Source organism: Ctenocephalides felis, unplaced genomic scaffold (genome assembly GCF_003426905.1).
Source record: "Ctenocephalides felis isolate EL2017-DRISC unplaced genomic scaffold, ASM342690v1 CF-g0.4_SCAFFOLD_00845, whole genome shotgun sequence".
Classification (NCBI taxonomy): domain Eukaryota; kingdom Metazoa; phylum Arthropoda; class Insecta; order Siphonaptera; family Pulicidae; genus Ctenocephalides; species Ctenocephalides felis.
Window position 1 is genome coordinate 7743597 of NW_020536999.1, and position 19487 is coordinate 7763083.

Here is a 19487-nt window from a genome sequence, read left to right on the forward strand (position 1 = left end):
AGAAAGAAAGTGATGGTACCTTTTGAGGCTATTTTAGGCTTTGAGTCACCGTCACCGGTCTAGATGCAACTTCTGGTCGAGACTTTGAGGTAATTCCTTGGATTTATTAAACCATCCACCGTCCTCGGTTTGCTTTGAAGTTTATCACTACTTCTTACATCTCCATTCAATTTTTGTGTTGAGCTTTTAATAGAACTTCTCGGTTCTGCTATCTGCTTTTGTGGTGCACTTTTTGCAGAACCGTTTGTCATTGGTTTCGTATTTGAGTTGTTCAAACTAGGTTTAGATATTTGGCTAGGTTTTGGTCGCATTTGAGGGTCATTTGGTAAAGGTTTGGATTGCCGATCAGCTTCTGGTTTCGGTTTGTAGCCGTTAAGTTTAGGAATTCTACCACTCGGATTGTTTACAACCGGTTTAGGTTTTTGTTCCTCACTAGATTTACTACTGCTGGCACCTTTTGACTTGTTTTTCATAGCTTGCAAGCGATCCAAGTCTCTTTGTTTGCGTCCCTGTTTCCTTGCCTGCATTTCTTCGAACTCTCGGCGTTCTTTGCTGGTCATCAAACGTTCTGGTTCTTTTTTCTCGATCTTAGGTTCAATTTTGATAGGTTCGTCTTTCTTTTGTTCCGCGATTTTAAGTAATTGTGTGTAATCCAAGGCGGGGGCATCGGAGGTCGTTTGGGTTTAGGTTTGACGACTTCAAGCTTTTTTTCAGGTTCATTGCTGTAACAATCTGCGAGAACAGATCTGCCGAAATTCAAACCACTATCATCACCGTTTAAGGCAGCCATTTCAGCTTTGGTCTTGCGGTGTCTCTTATGAGGCAACAAAGCTTCTTCTTTTTCGCGTTCTATTGCAGCACGAACTCTGTCTTTTATCCCGGTCAAATCGTTGTTAACATTCTTTATACGATCTGAAAACTTCTTCTCCTCCGGTTTGCTGTAATATTTCTCCATAATTTTATTGTGGTAAGCAGAAGCAGCCTCAGAAACGAATCCATAGTCGTCTTCGTCTGGTTGCTCCATGCCTTGTATCGTGACAGCAGTGTTTTCATTATCTATGGCATCGGCTAGGACTGATTTGTTTGCACTTTTGCATACTTTGAGATGTTTTAAGATCTTTTTCTTTAGTTTGGGGTCGCGTTTGGCTAGGAGTTCATCGCGTTTGCGTTTTGCTTCTAAGGCTTTTTGTTTTTCTTCTTCCTCTTTCTTGGCGAGGAACTTTTGGATGTTAATAGATAGTTGGGTCTTGTCCCTTTGCTCCTTTTTGGGAGGCTCGAATTTGGTAGAGTAGTATTTGACCTGAAAATAGGAAAAGACAAGTTATATATATATATATATATATATATATATATATATATAAAGGGAGAGGTTTTTCTTCAGATGGTGAAATAATATAATAAAATTCTTCTTGGGCATCCATCCAGTAATTAAAAACAGTTTTATTGAAAGAAAATGTTTTTATTCAGGAAACATACGTTTCGGGTCTTGATTTGACCCATCTTCAGTGCTTATTTGTATGGAGAGCACTGTTTACATATATAGCAGTGAAATTATAATTATTTGAAAATTCATGTTGTTAAAAATTAAAAAAAAAAAACACTTGTAAAAGTTCTTGAAAATGATCAAAATCTTGGATTTGTAACTTCAGTGTGATATTGGTCCTGAGTGTCCTAACAAGAAGGTCTTGATATGTAGGCTTGCAAAAAAATCTTGAGTCTTAAAACTTGTAGAATATTTAAAAAGCAATGTCTTAAGAATGACAAAAATTTTTGAATATTTATATTGAAATTGTCCAATTTTTCAGCCCTTGGATTATATAAAGCGAGAGGTTTTTCTTTTCAACCAATACTACACTGAAGTTACAAATCCAAGATTTTGATCATTTTCAAGAACTTTTACAAGTGTGTTTTAATTTTTAACAACATGAATTTTCAAAATAATTATAATTATTAATTATATAACTAGTGGTGCATGGCATCGTGCCTTAAGGCAAACTGCTGGAACTTTCCGTACCGTAATGAAATGAAATGTTCGAGGAATATTAAATGTTTGCAAATAGATTATTATAAATACTGTAATTTATATTTATATCAGAGAACCAAATAAACAAAACGAATTTAAAATAAAGAACATTGTCTAATATTTATAAGTATTGTACAAACTGAATTGCTAAGTTAAAATTATTTATTTGAAGTATATAAATGAATTTTTAGAAATTTAGCTAGAATTGCAATTAAAATTCGAATTATTTTCGATATTCAAAATTTTTTTTTTTAAATTAAAAAAAAAACTAGTGCTGCATGGCATCGTGCCTTAAGGCAAATTGCTAGAACTTCTCGTACCAGAAATATTTGAGTAAAAAAATCATAATAATAAACAATAATCAATAAATATTGATCAATGATTAATAACAATTGTTTTAAATATTTTCAAAGAGATTATTATAATTACTATATATGCATTCGTTCATAAAAATATACAGTCACAATATTATCGCACAAAACACTTGAAAATGTTTACAATAACAAGAGATGACTAATGAATCCATCTGAGGATATATTTCTTACGATTAAATGACTCATATACAATATTAAACTGAATTATAAACCTTTGAACCGTGAAGAAATGTAAAAATTGTCAATTTAGATTTTTGGATGATTACAATAACTTATCCTACGGGAAGTTAATAAATGAACAAATCTAATAGTAAAAAATATATGAATGAATCAAATTTAATATAAATAATAAAAATGATAAGTGAGTGTAATATAAAATGTTATATAATAAAAATTATAAATGAAAGGATTAGAATATAAATAATAAAATAAGTCGTATAATAAAATTGTAAGTGAATGGACTATAAAGAAATATTGAAATGAAAATAAAAACACTTCTATAAATAGAAATATTAAACAGAGTGAAGACTGAGGAAACAAAATTATTTTGAGTAAATTTACGTTATAGAAATATTTGATATTGAATATGTTTTATAGAGAAGTAGTATTTGATGTAAAAGATACAAAATTGTGATTTTTAAAATTGAATACAAAAACCACTTGGGCTATACACGTATATGTATAAATCCTATCAACCAAGTCGAAGAGACAAAAGAGAATTCTTTAAATAATCATTGAAAAATGTAAGAATTTGAATACGAATCATGTAAAAGAATGTGATCTGATCATTAGTATTAATGCTATTAGAAGAGTTCGAAAAGGTAATAGAACTTTATGACATAGTCCTTTAAAAGTGAAATTTTCTTGGTACATAATATTACAAATAGTATAGTAGTACTTAATAATTATATTACAAACCATTCATTTATATATATATATATATATATATATATATATATATATAGAGAGAGAGAGAGAGAGAGTCTCATATTAATTAATTATATAATATTGTATAAATTATTTTTTTCAACAACTCAAATCCACTCATTGTCCACAAAATCTAAATTTTTCAACGAACAAAAATTCAATCTGGTATAACACTATGACTAAGCCCTTTCATAAATCATTAAAATTCTGATTCCTTATATTTATCACTAATAAATTAATACCTCTTTTTAACATTTTCATTTTTTTTCGCTACATGTAATAACGATCCAAAATCCATCCTAGTACAAGTCCTGGTTAAATGAAATATTGATCCTCGAATTTAATATGTTAAACATTCCCGATCTCTAGGAAGACTGAATTGAGTTTAATTCATATGCTGGCGTTTCAAAACTGTTTAAATTATAAATAAATTTATACGAAAATGTATAAATATTGTTGGAATTGTAAATTATTTGACATGCCAAGTGTGCTATCAAATGTCATTACTGGCAGTGTTGCCAGAGGAGATGATTTATACCGAGCGAGAGAGGAAAAATCTAGAAGTCAGATACATTTTATCGATTCAAATTATTCGAATTTATCAAATAAATTAGCGTGAAATCTTTAAATCATAATTTATTTATTATTATTGTTTTATTAATAGTATTAAAATTTCAGGTGTACAAAATTAAGTCTCTAGTTATAAATATCTTTCTCATCTGGCAATACTGATCTAAACGTCAAATTGGTTCAAACATTTTGAGGTTAATGCAGGTTGTGCAAAACTTATATATTTTTTAAATTAAATTTGTGCAAAATGAGTAACAAAAACGCAAAGAAAAACTTAGTAGAATCTGTTCAACAAGAAGATGTACTGCAGGCAGTTGTTTTGGCTGATAATTTCAGCAGAAATTTAGCTCCTTTGACTGATGAAATGCCTTTAGTAAGTTGTGGAATTGTAATATGAACAATCTGCGGTTTTGTAAAGATATTGTTTAAAATTCATTACTTACCAAGTACCAATTTGTAATTTTGTTTCCAGGCTTTGGTTCCAATAGTAAATGTACCACTACTAGATTACACGTTGGAGGCTCTATCTCTGTCTGGTATTCAAGAAGTATTTTTATTTTGTTCTACACATATTAAAAAAATTAAAGACTTTATAAGGTATGTTATTGTAAAAGCCATATTGATATACAAAATACATAAACTACATTTAGCTGTTTGTTTTTTATAGTTCAAGTATTGAATCACGTCACAGTTGGTCTCTTACACTTTCCATACAAATTGTGAGTTCTGACGGTTGTCGTTCCTTCGGAGATGCTATCAGAGATTTAGATGCCAAAGGATTACTAAGATCAAATTTTGTACTTTTAGGAGCTAATACAGTCACAAATGTCAATTTATCAGAAGTCATGGAATTTCACAAGTATATATCTTCATTTAAGTTAACATTATCATGTATCGCATCTTAATTATTTTTTATTTTTTAGACAACAATGTAAGAAGGATAAAGGTGCTGCAATGACACTAGTTTATACAACAACCGGATATGGACAGTCGTGTTCCGAGGATGTTATTTTAGCACTGGATGCTTCTAATAATAGAATTTTATATCATCAAAGGCCTGAAAAGAAGCAGAGGAATATAACATTGCCACTGGTTAGTAAATGTAAATATTCATACCACATTTGTACAAAATGTCACTTGCACTTATGTTTTAGGAAGTGATCTTGGATCACCCAGAAGTAGAAATGCACCATGATGTACAAGATCCAGGAATTGCTATTTGTTCTCCAGTTTTCTTATCATTGTTTACAGACAACTTTGATTTTCAAACTCGTGATGATTTTATTAGAGGGTTATTAATCAATGAAGAAATTTTAGGGAGCACCTTGTATTGTTATCCATTGACTCATAATAGTTATGCTGCGAGGGTTGATAACTGGCAAATGTATCAACTTGTGAGGTAATTGTTTATAATCCTGATGGTCGGATCTTGATAAATCTTTTTAGAGTTTGTCAAAGGAAATTTTTAAGATTTAATGAACAATAAAACTATAGTAATATTGTAGAAATAAAGGGCAAAAATTACAAAAAAAAACACTTATCATTGTTTGACATTGACTGTCATTTGCCAGAAATGCAAATTTACTAAAAATTTGAATTTATGTGAAATTATGATCCTAAATAATATTAGAATATAATATATAACAAGAAAAATGCAATGCCTACATTATTATTACCGAAAAGCACCTGAGATATGCCAGAAATTAAAATAATATGAAATACAGTTTATATTTGGCAGATGAAATTATATAATTCAGTTTAATAAAAACACAATAAATCCAAAATTGCAATTTAACACAGAGTTAAATTAGTTTGACTAATCATAATTTTTTTTTCAGCCATGATATTGTAAACAGATGGACATATCCTTTAGTACCGAATATGGGAATTTCATTATTCAAACAAGTATATATGATGTTGAAGAATAATATATACAAATCATCAACATCAGTACTTGGCAGGTGAGTACTTTAAATTTCATGTATATGTACATCTTATATATAAAAATGAATCGCAAAATGTGTTGGTAAGCGCATAACTCCTGGTTACACTTTGGCATATTCTTTTTTTTAATTGTTTTTCAAAACCCTAAAAACAGCCTTTTTCTTTTTCATATACAAACGTTTTCTAACTAAAATCAATAGTAGAATCAATTTGAGCTTTATTGCTATCATATAAAGTTCATATTAAATTACAAGCACTCACTCACTGTATACTCCTCCTAAACGATTATGCGGATTTTGATAAATCTTTCTGAAGTTTGTTAAGGAAATTTTCTAGGATGTATGTGATTATAAAGTACTGGGATGTTTGTGCAATAATATAGAAATAAATGGAAAAAAATGCAAAGAACGACATGTCATTGTTTGCATTGAAAACAAATGAAAAATATCATGTGCCAAAAATTTCAATTTACTTATGAGCCTAGACAATATTAGAATATGTACAATAAATTTATGATTATGAATAAGTAAAATGAAATGTCTATATTATTATTGCCAAAAGGCAGCTAGATGTGCAAGAAATTAAAATAATATAAAATACAGTATATATATGGCAGATTGAATGATACACATATGAAAAGGATATGACAAATTAATTTGCTTAAAATATGAAATTAAGTGTTAATCAGGGCCAACACAAGATTCGTATATTAAATTTCAATATAGTTTTTTTTTCAATATATAATTTCTTTGCATCTTTTACTAGTCTTTAATTAATCTTTGCATTGCATTAATCTTTGCATAATATTTTTGAAATACGTTGAAAATTTCACTTTAAAACAACAAATAGGAAAGTGCAGATGAATAAATACAATTCGGCCCTTACGATATCAATTAGGAGAAGTTTAAGATGCAATTTTGGATACCTTAAATAATAAAAGATTAAATTAATTTAATCCGATGAGAAGTGCAAGTGTTATTTTATGGTTAAGGTTATTTTATATCGTTTAAAAGATTTTAATTTCCAATATAGTGTGGAAATTGAGATTCATCATTTTATTCAAAGCAGTTCTACATTTAACATCGCTCATATTATAAATGCATATGCATTTTGGCGTAAAGAGTAATTTAAAAAACAATAATTATTATTTTTAGGTAAACGATAATTATTAGTATATTATATTAAAAAATTGTAGACATCGGTACAGGACAACATCTGTCGGGTCATCTAGTATATTATAATTTGATTAAATTTAGTTTCTCCTAGGTCTGTCAATCTCAAAGAAGACGTCGTGATTTCAGAAAACTCTCAAATACAAGAACAAGCTTACATCACGAATTCGATCATTGGAAAGAATTGTAGGATTGGAAAACGTGTTAAAATTATGCATTCATATTTATTCGATGGAACCGTTGTCGAGGACGATTGCAATGTTGAGAATTCTGTGATAGGCTTTGGAAGCCACCTGAAGACTAAATCAAATGTATCAAGTTGTGTTTTGGGACAGAAAGTTGTTATACCGGAGAAGATGTTTGTTGAGGAAAAGCTGGTGCAGTGTCATGATGACGATTATGAAGCAGGTAGTAAAGGAATTACTTTATATATATATATATATATATATATTCATAATTAACTTTATTTTTCAGAGATTCGTTGTACTCGGTTAGCCGATAAAGCATTTGCGATATCGAATTTGGATTTGGACAGCGACAGCGACGATGATGATGACAAAGTAGAAAAAAAGGAGACTAAAATCATTTTAGAAAAACTTAGGCCGAGTAGTCCTTTGAGTGATTATATTTCTAGTGATGATGATGATGTCTCCGAAGCCGGAAAGAGTCCTGTACCGGAAGATAGTAACGGTAATAGAAATTATATACGTCTGTTTAATATATATATATATATATATATATATTTTTATATATATATATACACATATATATATATATATATATGTGTGTGTGTATTATATACTAGATGACTCCGGCAGACGTTGTCCTGTACCCACGCCTACAATTTTTAATATCCTATACTCATACATATTGTTTGCCTAAAAATAATAATTATTGTTTTTTAAATTACTTTTTACACTAAAATGCATATACATCAATATTAGCGATGTTAAATGTAGAACTGCTCTAAATAAAATGCTGAGTCTCAATTTCCATACTATGTTATGGAAATTGAAGTCTTTTGAACGGTATGATAAATTCAAAAAAAATTATATTATCCGCGATAAAAGTGCAATATTACCTTGGATTTTTCCACCCAAAATAATTGCTCCAATAATGTTGCCTGTAATTTTCATAATTTCGTATCATATTTTAACTGGTTTTTGGTAATTATAAAATCTAAATTACATTTTTCTTAGTTATAATTTAATATACATTATTAGCAGGGACGCTCCCGGGGTCCTCAACCCCCCTTTCAATTATTTTACCTGTTTCAACAGTTTATTATTAAAATTATTATCATTAATTAATATTTGGCTTTTGAAACATTTTACTTATTTATTTTGGGCATTTTATGTGATTTATACTATTAAGCAAATCATAGAGAGCAAAAAAAATTCTAGCATTTCATTATTAAACATAATCATAACATACCACTGGCACTTCATGTTGGATTATTTTAATTCAATTTTTTGTTATTTAAGATATCCAAAATTGCATCTTAAACTTCTCTTAATTGATATCGTAAGGGCCGAATTGTATGTATTCATCTTTACTTTCCCATTTGTTTTTTTTGAGTGAAATTTTTAACTTATTTTAAAAACATTGTGCAAAGATTAGTAAAAGAGGCAAAGAAATGATAGATTTCTTAAATTCAAGGCAGGAACGGCCTTGATTATTACTTTTTTTTTATATATATAAATTATTTTCATATCTCAGTCAGACAGAGGTGCGTGGTATGATAGATTATGAAGAACAGTTTTCATATTTTATATATACATTTCATTTGACTATAATATCGATTTCGTTAATATAATATCTATTATAATTAAAACATCTCTATCTTTATATATAGCTCTTCAGTCTTCTTTGTCTTCAATTTCTTTATAGTATTTCTTTATTTTTCCTTTAAATTCATTGTCATCATTGGTCATCTTAATATCGTTTGGCAATTCGTTATATAATAACTTATACTTTACTTAATTTCATATTTTAAGTAAATTAATTTAGCACATCCTCTTCATATGTGTACCATTCAATCTGCCATACATATACTGTATCTTATATTATTTTAATTTATGGCACATCTCAGCTGCTTTGTAGACATTTCATTTTTCTTATTCATAATCATGAATTTATTATACATATTCTAATATTGTCTAGGCTCATAAGTAAATTGAAATTTTTGGCGGATGACAGTTTTTATTTGTTTTCGATGCAAGCAATGACATGTCGTTTTTTGCATTTGTTTCCATTTATTTCTACAATATTGCACATACATTCCAGTACCTTATAATCACATACATTCTAGAAAATTTCCTTAACAAACTTCAGAAACATTTATCAAAATCCGAATAATCGTTTAGAAGGAGTATACAGCGAGTGCTTGTAATTTAATATGAACATTATATAATAGCAATAAAGCTCAAATTGATTCTACGTTTTAATTAGAAAACGTTTGTATGTGAAAAAGAAAAGGGCTGTGTTTAGGGTTTTCCCGGCAATTATTCGATTTTTTCTCGCCGTAAGAACCATCCTTGGACTTGAACGAACATTTTAAAAACAGAATTGGCCAAATTGGTTCAGGCGTTGTTGAGTTATGCGCTTACCAACACATTTTGCGATTCATTTTCATATATAAGATATATCAATTATCTTCTTCTATTTCAGTTTTCCTCTCTGAAGTCATCGACAGTCTGGCGCGAGGCTTTGACGAGCGTTTAAACTGCGACTATTTAATTCTGGAAATAAATTCATCAAGATACGCCTACAATATGGCACTGAGCGAGGTCAACTATTTCGTTATCAGGGCGCTATTTAGCTTACCACAAATTCAGAATTCTCAAGAGAAACTGGCGACCACGATGGAAGTTTTGAAATATTTCACCCCGGTTATGCTGAACTATATAAAGGGAACCGATGCTATGAACGACTGTTTGAAGGCAATAGAGGTCAGTAGTAGATTAATATATATATATATATATATATATATATATATATATTATTGTCTATATTCTCTATAATTAATTATTTGTCAGGACTCTATAAATTAAAACAACACGGTGCAGTATTCTTTAACTTTTATTATAATATCTCACCAGTTCGTCTCTACGCTTTCAATACGTACTGTCAATAATGCCAACTGCACACATACTCTCAAGTCTTACCAACTGCACGGAACTGTCATGATCCGCGCCATATTCAAACATGCATTCAAACATTCACACAATATATTTCGCTAACAATATATATATATTACTAGTTATAGTTTACTTTCCCGAAGGAGAAGTTTATGTTTTCATCAAAAATTGCGATTCGCTAATTTTATGTTGTCTCGACGTTTCAAGTCATGAGATAGAATTTAGAAAAAGTGTGTGTGGTGTGTGTGTTAACAGATTTTTCACTGTAAATCGACGTTTTCTCAAAAACGGCGGAACCGATTTCAAACATTTAAAAGCCATTCGATGTATCTCGACGAGGACTATCGTTTGTCAGTTTTGTGTGATAATCGGCCAAGCCGTTTCTTTGTATATAGCAGAAAAGTGAAAAAATTTTCGTCCGCGTTTTAGCCCGCAGTTCTGAATCGATTTTGAAAATTCAAAAACCGTTCGAAAGATATTGGTTGGGAATCATGCTGATTAGTTTTTGGTAGAGATCGGCCGGGCCGTTTTCTTGTAATAAAGTGTGAAATTTTTTTTTCGATGATTTTTATGATTTTTTTATGGTAGATACCATAGTCTTATAGATCATACTAAACATTACGGCCCTACGACAAGTCGTTTAGTTTTAAAAATTCGTCAAAGTTTGCAAAAATTAGTATAGTTTTTTTTGTCAAAATTTGAACTTTCATCGACGTTTGCTCAAAAACGCCTGAACCGATCTCAAAAATTTAAAAGCCATTTGATATATCTCGATGAGGATTATCGTTTCTCAGTTTTGTGCGACGATCTGCCGAGCCGTTTCTTTGTAATTTGGAAAAAAGTGTTAGACTTTTCGTCCACATTTAAGCTCATACTACCCAATCGATTTTAAAAAATCAAAAACTGTTCGAAAGATATTAGTTGGAAATGGTACTGATTAGTTTTAGGTGAAAACCTACCGAGCCGTTTTCTTGAAATTAATTGTTGAAAAAAAAATCTAGCCGATTTTTATGGAACTTTTTTGGCGACATATATCATGGTCTTATAGAACTTACTGAAATATTAAGGCCTTACGACAAATAGTTTAATTTTAAAAATTTATCAAAGTTTGAGAAAATGAGTACTTTTTTGACGTTTGTTAAAATTAAAATTAGACGATTCACTTGGTATGACTTGAAAGAGTACTTGGTCTTGATGAACATACTGAATCATTAAAGTCCTAGGGTAACTGGTTCGATTATAAAAAATGTTGATTTGTGAAAATTTGCTCTTAGAAAGTACTCTGAGTTAATGTTTTCGTTCGTTTTCAACTATGTGTAATAAATCCACTTCGAATACTTTTCTACTTATAAATTAATTTATTTTTTATTGATTAAGTCGATTATTTAGACATATCGGAAAGTTCATGTAACTTGTCTCAAGGCAAAATACCAATACCAACTAGTTTGTATTACTATCTTATTTACCTTCTAGGATTCTTGTGAGACACATGCTTTCGTGAAGACAGGTCTATCGAAAATAGTTCATTACTTATATGATGCTGATGTAGTAAGCGAGGATTGCATCATTGCTTGGAACAATTTGTTAGATGATGATCTGCAGAAATTATTGTCAAAACTTGTCGAATGGCTGGAAGAAGCCAGCGAGGAAAGCGAGGAGGAAAGTGATTAATAGGGTAATAGTATTATAAAATATATTTAAGTATATATATTATATATTATATATATATATATACTTATATATATATATATATATATATATATATATATATAATGTATTATATATATTTATATGATCTGTACATATATTAATGAATAAGTAAAGATTATATTTTTTCAAACTTTTTTTTACAATCATCATGATAAAGAGAATGTATTTAAAATAGTCATGAAAAAGATTAATACCTATTAAGTAATCAAAGTTAGTATCATATTAATTTAATATAATGTACTAGATATAAAACCTGTTTTGTATCTGTTTTTAAAATTTTAATTCTATATAAAATTGTTAGTAGATTAGTGTTAAACTGAATGTCTGTTTATCAGATAATCAAAAATACAAATCAACTGTCGATTTTTTTAAATCAAAAATTATTTTTTTTTAATTTTATGCAAAGATTTATTTTGGTTTTTGTAATGAGTATAACATGTGGATGCTTCCAACAAGTAGTAACTAAAAATATTAATAGAAACAATTAGGCTGTATGCAGCCCATTCGTCGAAATAAAAATGTAATAAAGTATTAAAAACTTTTATTTATACGTTTCGACACCAGATGCGTGTCATCATTCAACAACACCAGGACAAAAACACTCAAACAAAATAAAAAAAATATTATTTTTAAAAAATTAAACTTGTAGCATATTAGAAAAGGGCATTTTTTTGAAAAAATAATGAATAACTACAAAATTAAAAACAACATTTTGTATGATATGGGCGTGTTTCATGCGTCATAATGTTACATTTCAAAATGTTTTTAATTTTGTAGTTATTCATTATTTTTCCAAAAAAATGTACTTTTCTAATATGTTACAAATTTAATTTTGTAAAAATATTTTTTTTAATTTTTGAGTATTTTTGTCCTGGTGGTGCTGAATGATGACACGCATCTTATGTCGAAACGTATAAATAAAAGTTTTTAATACTTTATTACCTTTTTATTTCGACGAATGGGCTGCTTGCTAGTTTCTTTGAAATATGTTTCAACGTCAAAAAAACTATCAAGATATATATATATATATATATATATATATATATATATACTAGATGACCCGATAGACGAATTGTATGTATTCATCTTTACTTTCCGATTTGTTATTTTAAAGTGAAATTTTTAACGTTTTTCAAAAATATTGTGCAAAGATTAGTAAAAGATGCAAAAAATTATATATTTCTTGAGTTATATAGAAAAAATGTGAATTGAGTGAATTAATTTCACTGATCTAATTTCAGTGTATCATTCAATCTGCCATACATACGAGGTGTGTTCAAAAAGTACCCGGAATTTTTAAATTTCGCGGGTCTGGAGTGTCTGATTGTCAAAAATTTTTTTTTATTGTGTTGGTATACATGCCCCTAAAGTATGATGAAATTTTCAGCTATATTCACTGTTTACTTTGTCTGTGGTAGTCGCTAAGGTTCGACGTGTTTTTCTGAGCTCGGCGATTTTTACAATGGAAGAATTGAAAAGTCAAAGAATTTGTATTAAATTTTGCGTAAAAAATGAAATAAAGTGTAACAAAGTGTGTGAAATGTTACAAAAAGCCTATGGTGAGTCTGCTATGAAAAAAACAAGTGTTTACGAGTGGTATAAGCGTTTCCAAGATGGCCGCGAAGACGTTGAAGATGACGAACGCTCCGGTCGACCCAGCACGTCAACAAACGATGAAAATGTGAAAGAAGTGGAAAAAATGGTTATGAATGATCGCCGAATCACAATTAGAGAAGTTGCTGATGAAGTTGGCATATCAATTGGCTCATGTCATAACATTTTTTCAAATGTTTTGGGCATGAAACGAGTGGCAGCAAAATTCATTCCAAAACTGCTAAATTTTGACCAAAAAAGCAATCGCATGAACATCGCTCAAGAGCTGTTAAATGACGTCAACAACGATCCAAGTTTGCTTGAAAGGGTCATAACTGGTGATGAAACATGGGTGTACGGTTATGATGTCGAAACCAAAGCCCAATCGTCCCAATGGAAGAGCCCAGGTGAGCCAAGACCGAAAAAAGCACGTCAAGTTCGATCGAATGTCAAGGTTTTGCTTACTGTTTTCTTTGATTATAACGGCATAGTACATCAAGAGTTCTTACCACAAGGTCGTACGGTTAATAAGGAGTATTACCTTGAAGTGATGCGACGTTTGCGTGAAGCAATCCGAAAAAAACGCTCCGATTTATGGAAAAACAATTCATGGCTGTTGCACCACGATAACGCACCTGCTTTACTCGTCGTTGCTTGTTCGTAATTTTTTGGCCAAAAACAATACCGTAGTCATGCCCCAACCTCCATATTCACCAGATATGGCTCCGTGTGACTTTTTCCTATTCCCAAAGTTGAAGGGACCCATGAAAGGACGACGGTTTTCCTCGATTGAAGAAATAAAGGCCGAATCGCTGAGAGTGCTCAAGGACATATCAAAAAGTGAATATCAAGGGTGCTTCGAAAATTGGAAAAAACGCTGGCATAAGTGTATTATATCTGGGGGGGACTACTTTGAAGGGGACCACATTAATGTAGACGAATAAATAAATATTTTTTTGAAAAAACGAAAATTCCGGGTACTTTTTGAACAGACCTCGTATACTGTATCTTATATAATTTTAATTTCTGGCACATCTCAGCTGCTTTTTGGCAATAATAATGTAGACATTTCATTTTTCTTATTCATAATCATGAATTTATGATACATATTCTAATATTGTCTAGGCTCATAAGTAAATTGAAATTTTTGGCAGATGACAGTTTTCATTTGTTTTCAATGCCAAATATTGATAAGCGTTTGTTTTTTTTTGTATTTTTTGTCCATTTATTTCTACAATATTACTATATTTTTATAATCATATACATCCTAAAAAAATCCATTAACAAACTACAGATAGATTTTCTAAAATCCGAATAATCGTTGAGGAGTATATTTACATACATCATTACAGAAGAATTTTATATATAAGATAAGTATATTATTTATTATGTTTAGTGATATTTGAAAGTAACGGTTAAAAATCCATTGCTAGAAGAGCGGTTGTCATCATTGAAGGACAGATTGAAAGGACAGACAAATATTATTATGTATTTTTAGGTTAGGGATTCTGAGTTAATGGAAACATTTTTGTTGTTATTTTTGTCAACAGTAAAACTGCAGTAAGCGAAGGATATTTAAAAGATTATTAAATTCGACATTTATTATTTATGTGCATAATACAATTATTATGCAATTATCTATATATTTAAAAGTCGTGCCAAAACAAAATGTCTTCCATAGCTAAGTTCGTTATTAATACCAACCTGTACCCAACTTCAACTGTCAACTTCTGCCGGATACTTCAGTTCATTCTGTAACGAAATCATTCTGACAGCTACAAAGAAGAAACGGTTCTTGCACATTTATTGTATTTTATTTGGTTTTAATAATAGTCTAGTGTTTGCTTTTCAAGTTTTAAATATTAAATCGTTTGATTGTTAAAAAATCAGTGTTTGTGAGTGATTTGTGCAAAAATGTGAAGACGAGGCTCGGAAAGGATTTGTACACATTTTGCAGGTTAGTAGATAGCTTATAGTTCTTATTTGTCATATACCATGTGTACAACATACATATTACATTGCATGTAATATTTGAATTGTTTATGTAATATGTATTATTATAACTTGTATATGCATATGTACTATTTAACAATTAAGTTATAAACTAAATTTTCTTATAATGTGAAATCATCTGGTGCGTAAAAATAACGATCGAAAATAGAGTATCATTCTAAATCTCATTTATAAAATCTGTTGTATCTTTTAAACTACTTGTCCGAATCTTTTAAACTACTTTTTAAATGAAATATTTGACAAAATTATACAAAATTAATGTATAAACAATGTTGTCTAATATTATATAACTCTACAGGAACTCTGTCTACTTTAAAATTACGTTTGAAACTAGATTATTATTCTGAGCGCTTCGAATTTATTAGATCTATATGCGTTTATCTATAAAATTTGTTGTGTCTTTTAATCCACTTGTCCGATTTAAATGAAATATTTTACAAAATTATAGAAAATTAAATTATATACAACATTTTCTAAGATTGTAAAACCCCGAAACAACTCGGTGTACTTAAAAATGTCAATTGAAAATAGTCTACTCGCAATTACGTAATTTTAACTTTAGTACATCAAGTTTATTGCATCTGTGCATATATTTATAAAAAAAATTGTAACTTTTAAATGACTCGTTTGATTTAAGTCAAATATTTGACAGAAATGTGTAAAATTAATGTATAAACAATGTTGTCTAATATTATATAACTCTAAAGCAACTCCGTATACTTTAAAATTACTATTGAAAATATATTGTTATTCTGTGCGCGTTCAATTTATTACATCTATGCGTTTGTCTATAAAATATGCTGTATCTTTTAAAATACTTGTCCGATTTAAACGAAATATTTAACAAAATTATACAGAATTAATTTATAAATAATGTTGTCTAATATTGTAAAACTCTACAGCAACTTGGTATACTTTAAAATTACGATTGAAAATATATTGTTACTCTGAGTGCGTTGAATTTATTACATCTATGCGTTTATCTATAAAATCTGTTGTATATTTTTTAAAATACTTGTCCGATTTAAATGAAATATTTGATAAATGTATACAGAATTAAATTATAAACAACATTTTCTGTTATCATAATCCACTCAGCAACTCTGTTTACTTTAAAATTGCAATTGAATTGACCCGAATTGTTATTGTACCGCGTTGAGATTAGTGATGTGCGACTTGATTTTTTTTTTTGATTCCAATAATTCGAATAAAACAAACTTGTTTCGAACTAGAATCAGAACCTAGAATGGACAAATATAATATAAGCTAAGATAGGAATTCAATAATATTCAATTAAATTATTATCAAATAAAATATATTACAAAAATTACTAAAAATGCTTTAAATTTCATAATGTTTCTAAATTACACAATATTCAGAAAGTCCTGGGTCGATTGAAAGCGCGTTTATAATATTTATTAACAAAAGATCGAATTTAGACGGAGAGCTGAAAGTAAAATCGTTCGCTTAATATGACAAGTCAAATAAAAAATCTCTAAGTAGCACGTGGGAGGAAAATTTAATACATTTTGTAAGTTATGGCGCCTATTTATATATCATTTAATTAAAAAAAATCCAATATTTTTATAAAAAATCGAAAAATTTTAGTATATTTTCTAGGTACTAAAAATACTTAAAAAGAATAAATTTAATTTTTAATGTCACACATAACATGCGAAAGAACACTACTGACTAGCAAACTGAAGAAGATTTTACTAAAATATTACACTTTCCAGCAGACAAAAAGACGAGCAACCAATTCTTGAAAAAGTAAGATATTACGAAAGACTTTACTGACGAGCAAACTAATTTTATCTATTTTATAATTTGCACTGACGAGCGAACTATTTTTTATCAATTTGGTATAATAATCTAGTAAAATATTGACTGATAAAAAGACCCTACTGACGACCAAATTAATTTTATCATAATCTAGTAAAATTTTATAATTTGTAATTGATAAAAGGACTCTACTGACGAGCAAACTGATCTTCAACGACTTGTATAAAAAATATAATAAAATATTACACTCTCTGACTGATAAAAAGACTCTACTGACGATCAAATTGATTTTATCAGAATCTAATAAATTATTATATCTAATTAATAAAAGGACTCTACTGACGACCAAACGAATGTTGTCAAAATCTAGTAAAATCTTATTTGTAATCAATAAAAGGCTTATCTTATACCTTTGGACATTTAAATATTGCAGTATATTTTTTTTAAATAAATACACATTCTGTTCGTTTGTATTTATAACATTTTATTATATATTGTTAAAATTATAATATACATATACAAATACATTGCATTAATACCTAATGACTAAGTCGTTGGCTTGTATTAAATGCAAATGAGATATGGATTTATTTATTTATACCCGTTGATTTTAGTAATTTATATTAAATATATATATATATATATATATATATATATATATATATATATATATATAGAAATATATACAGATAAACAGAACATCAACAAGCCATCAAGATGTTTCTGTTTTAACAAATAAGGATTATAAAACTCGAACGAAATCTAAACAATTAGGGTGGGCCTTAATATGGATATTTTCGAGAATTTTTTTGTTCCCAAGTGCTCAAATGCTTCCAAAGTAATTAAAAAAAAATCTTTAAAAAGTTTAGCTCTTAATATTAACATTTAGATAGTCCGCAATTCAATTAAAAGTTTCGTATATTTATTATTAAGTAAATTTTTGCGCCATCTGTGATAGCAGACTTATAATTTTGATGGCAATTTATTACTGACAATTTGAGTGTAAAAATCACGAATTAAATAAATATTTTGCTGCAAAAATAATTTTGATGCCATGATGAATAAATATTTCCTAAAACAATCCACATGGATTTAATTAGAGGTTAAGTGATTTATTAATATTTTTAAGTGTCATGATATTTGAGTTCACAAAGGATATCACAGATGGCGCAATAATTTACTTAATGACATATGTTAATAATGCATATAGGAAACTTTTAATTGAATTGCGGACTATCTAAATGTTAATATCAAGAGCTAAAACTTTTAGAGAATTTTTTTAAATTAATTTGGAAGCATTTGAGCCCCTGGGAGCAAATAAATTCGAAAATATCCATATTAAGGACTAATAATTAAAATTATTTATTATTTATATATTAATACGTTTAGTCTTTGGATGTCTTTACATGGCAAGTAGATTGGCACAACTCAAAAACTAATTTTTTTCACTAATATGTTTTTTATTATTTTTCTTAATTATCAAATAAAAATTTATTAATATTTATCAAATAAAATTTACATAAAAATATTTAAAATCAGTTTTAAGTTTCAAGTTGCATCATTCTTTTTGCCTTGGATAAATTTAATTATATATTTATTTATATATATATATTTATCAGGGATGTGCAAAAATTTTGCAAACTTTGATTATTTTTTTAAAATTATTTCAATACTTAAATCAGACGTATTTACGCTTCTTTAATTCTGTTTTAATATATAGAAAAAATATTAATAATCATAATCGTATAGGCAACATCAGATTTTAGTTTAAAATTAAATTAATCATTAACTTTTTTTACATATACTCAAATAATATTTTACAAAAAGTAAAATTTATCTTGGACAATTTCTTTTTTTTAACAAATTTATCTACAATTTTCTATTAAAAATTGACATCACTGCTGCATGATGCACTAGATAAACGTAACTTATTAATAAATAATTTTTGCCTAATATAAACTCAAGTTGCAAATAAATTATTTATTAATGAAATACTGGAAAATTTATTCACTATCAATTTTCGAATTTTTGCAAATTGTTAACATCCCTGATGTACATCTATTTATTTATTAACAAATACTTTGTTGCATAAACATTTGTTTTGAACACAACTTTGAAGGCACAACCGTCACGCAGATAATTCTGCGAATTATTTAAACATAAATTAATATTACATGTATATAATACTTTGTAAATAATAACTTGTTAAAGATGAAAAGCTGTTTTAGCTAAATTTGAC

At 28.5% G+C, this 19487-nt stretch overlaps 2 protein-coding genes across 2 annotated transcripts; one reads left to right on the top strand and one right to left on the bottom strand.

Moving 5' to 3' along the window:
• Nucleotides 1-299: 299 nt before the first annotated feature.
• On the bottom strand, nt 300-3898 carry LOC113372175 (protein SPT2 homolog). The gene is made up of 2 exons (XM_026612506.1): nt 3863-3898; nt 300-1300 (listed from the first exon to the last, which is right to left on the bottom strand). Exons 1-2 carry the CDS (start codon nt 3896-3898, stop codon nt 560-562), a joined length of 777 nt encoding a protein of 258 aa, XP_026468291.1. The 3' UTR covers nt 300-559.
• Nucleotides 3899-4122: 224 nt separating this feature from the next.
• Nucleotides 4123-11821, top strand: LOC113372187 (translation initiation factor eIF-2B subunit epsilon-like). The gene is made up of 10 exons (XM_026612513.1): nt 4123-4267; nt 4367-4491; nt 4562-4753; nt 4818-4986; nt 5049-5293; nt 5733-5855; nt 7105-7418; nt 7485-7700; nt 9681-9961; nt 11624-11821. The coding sequence occupies exons 1-10, from the start codon at nt 4142-4144 to the stop codon at nt 11819-11821; spliced, it is 1989 nt and encodes a 662-aa protein (XP_026468298.1). The 5' UTR covers nt 4123-4141.
• The last annotated feature ends 7666 nt before the right edge of the window (nt 11822-19487 follow it).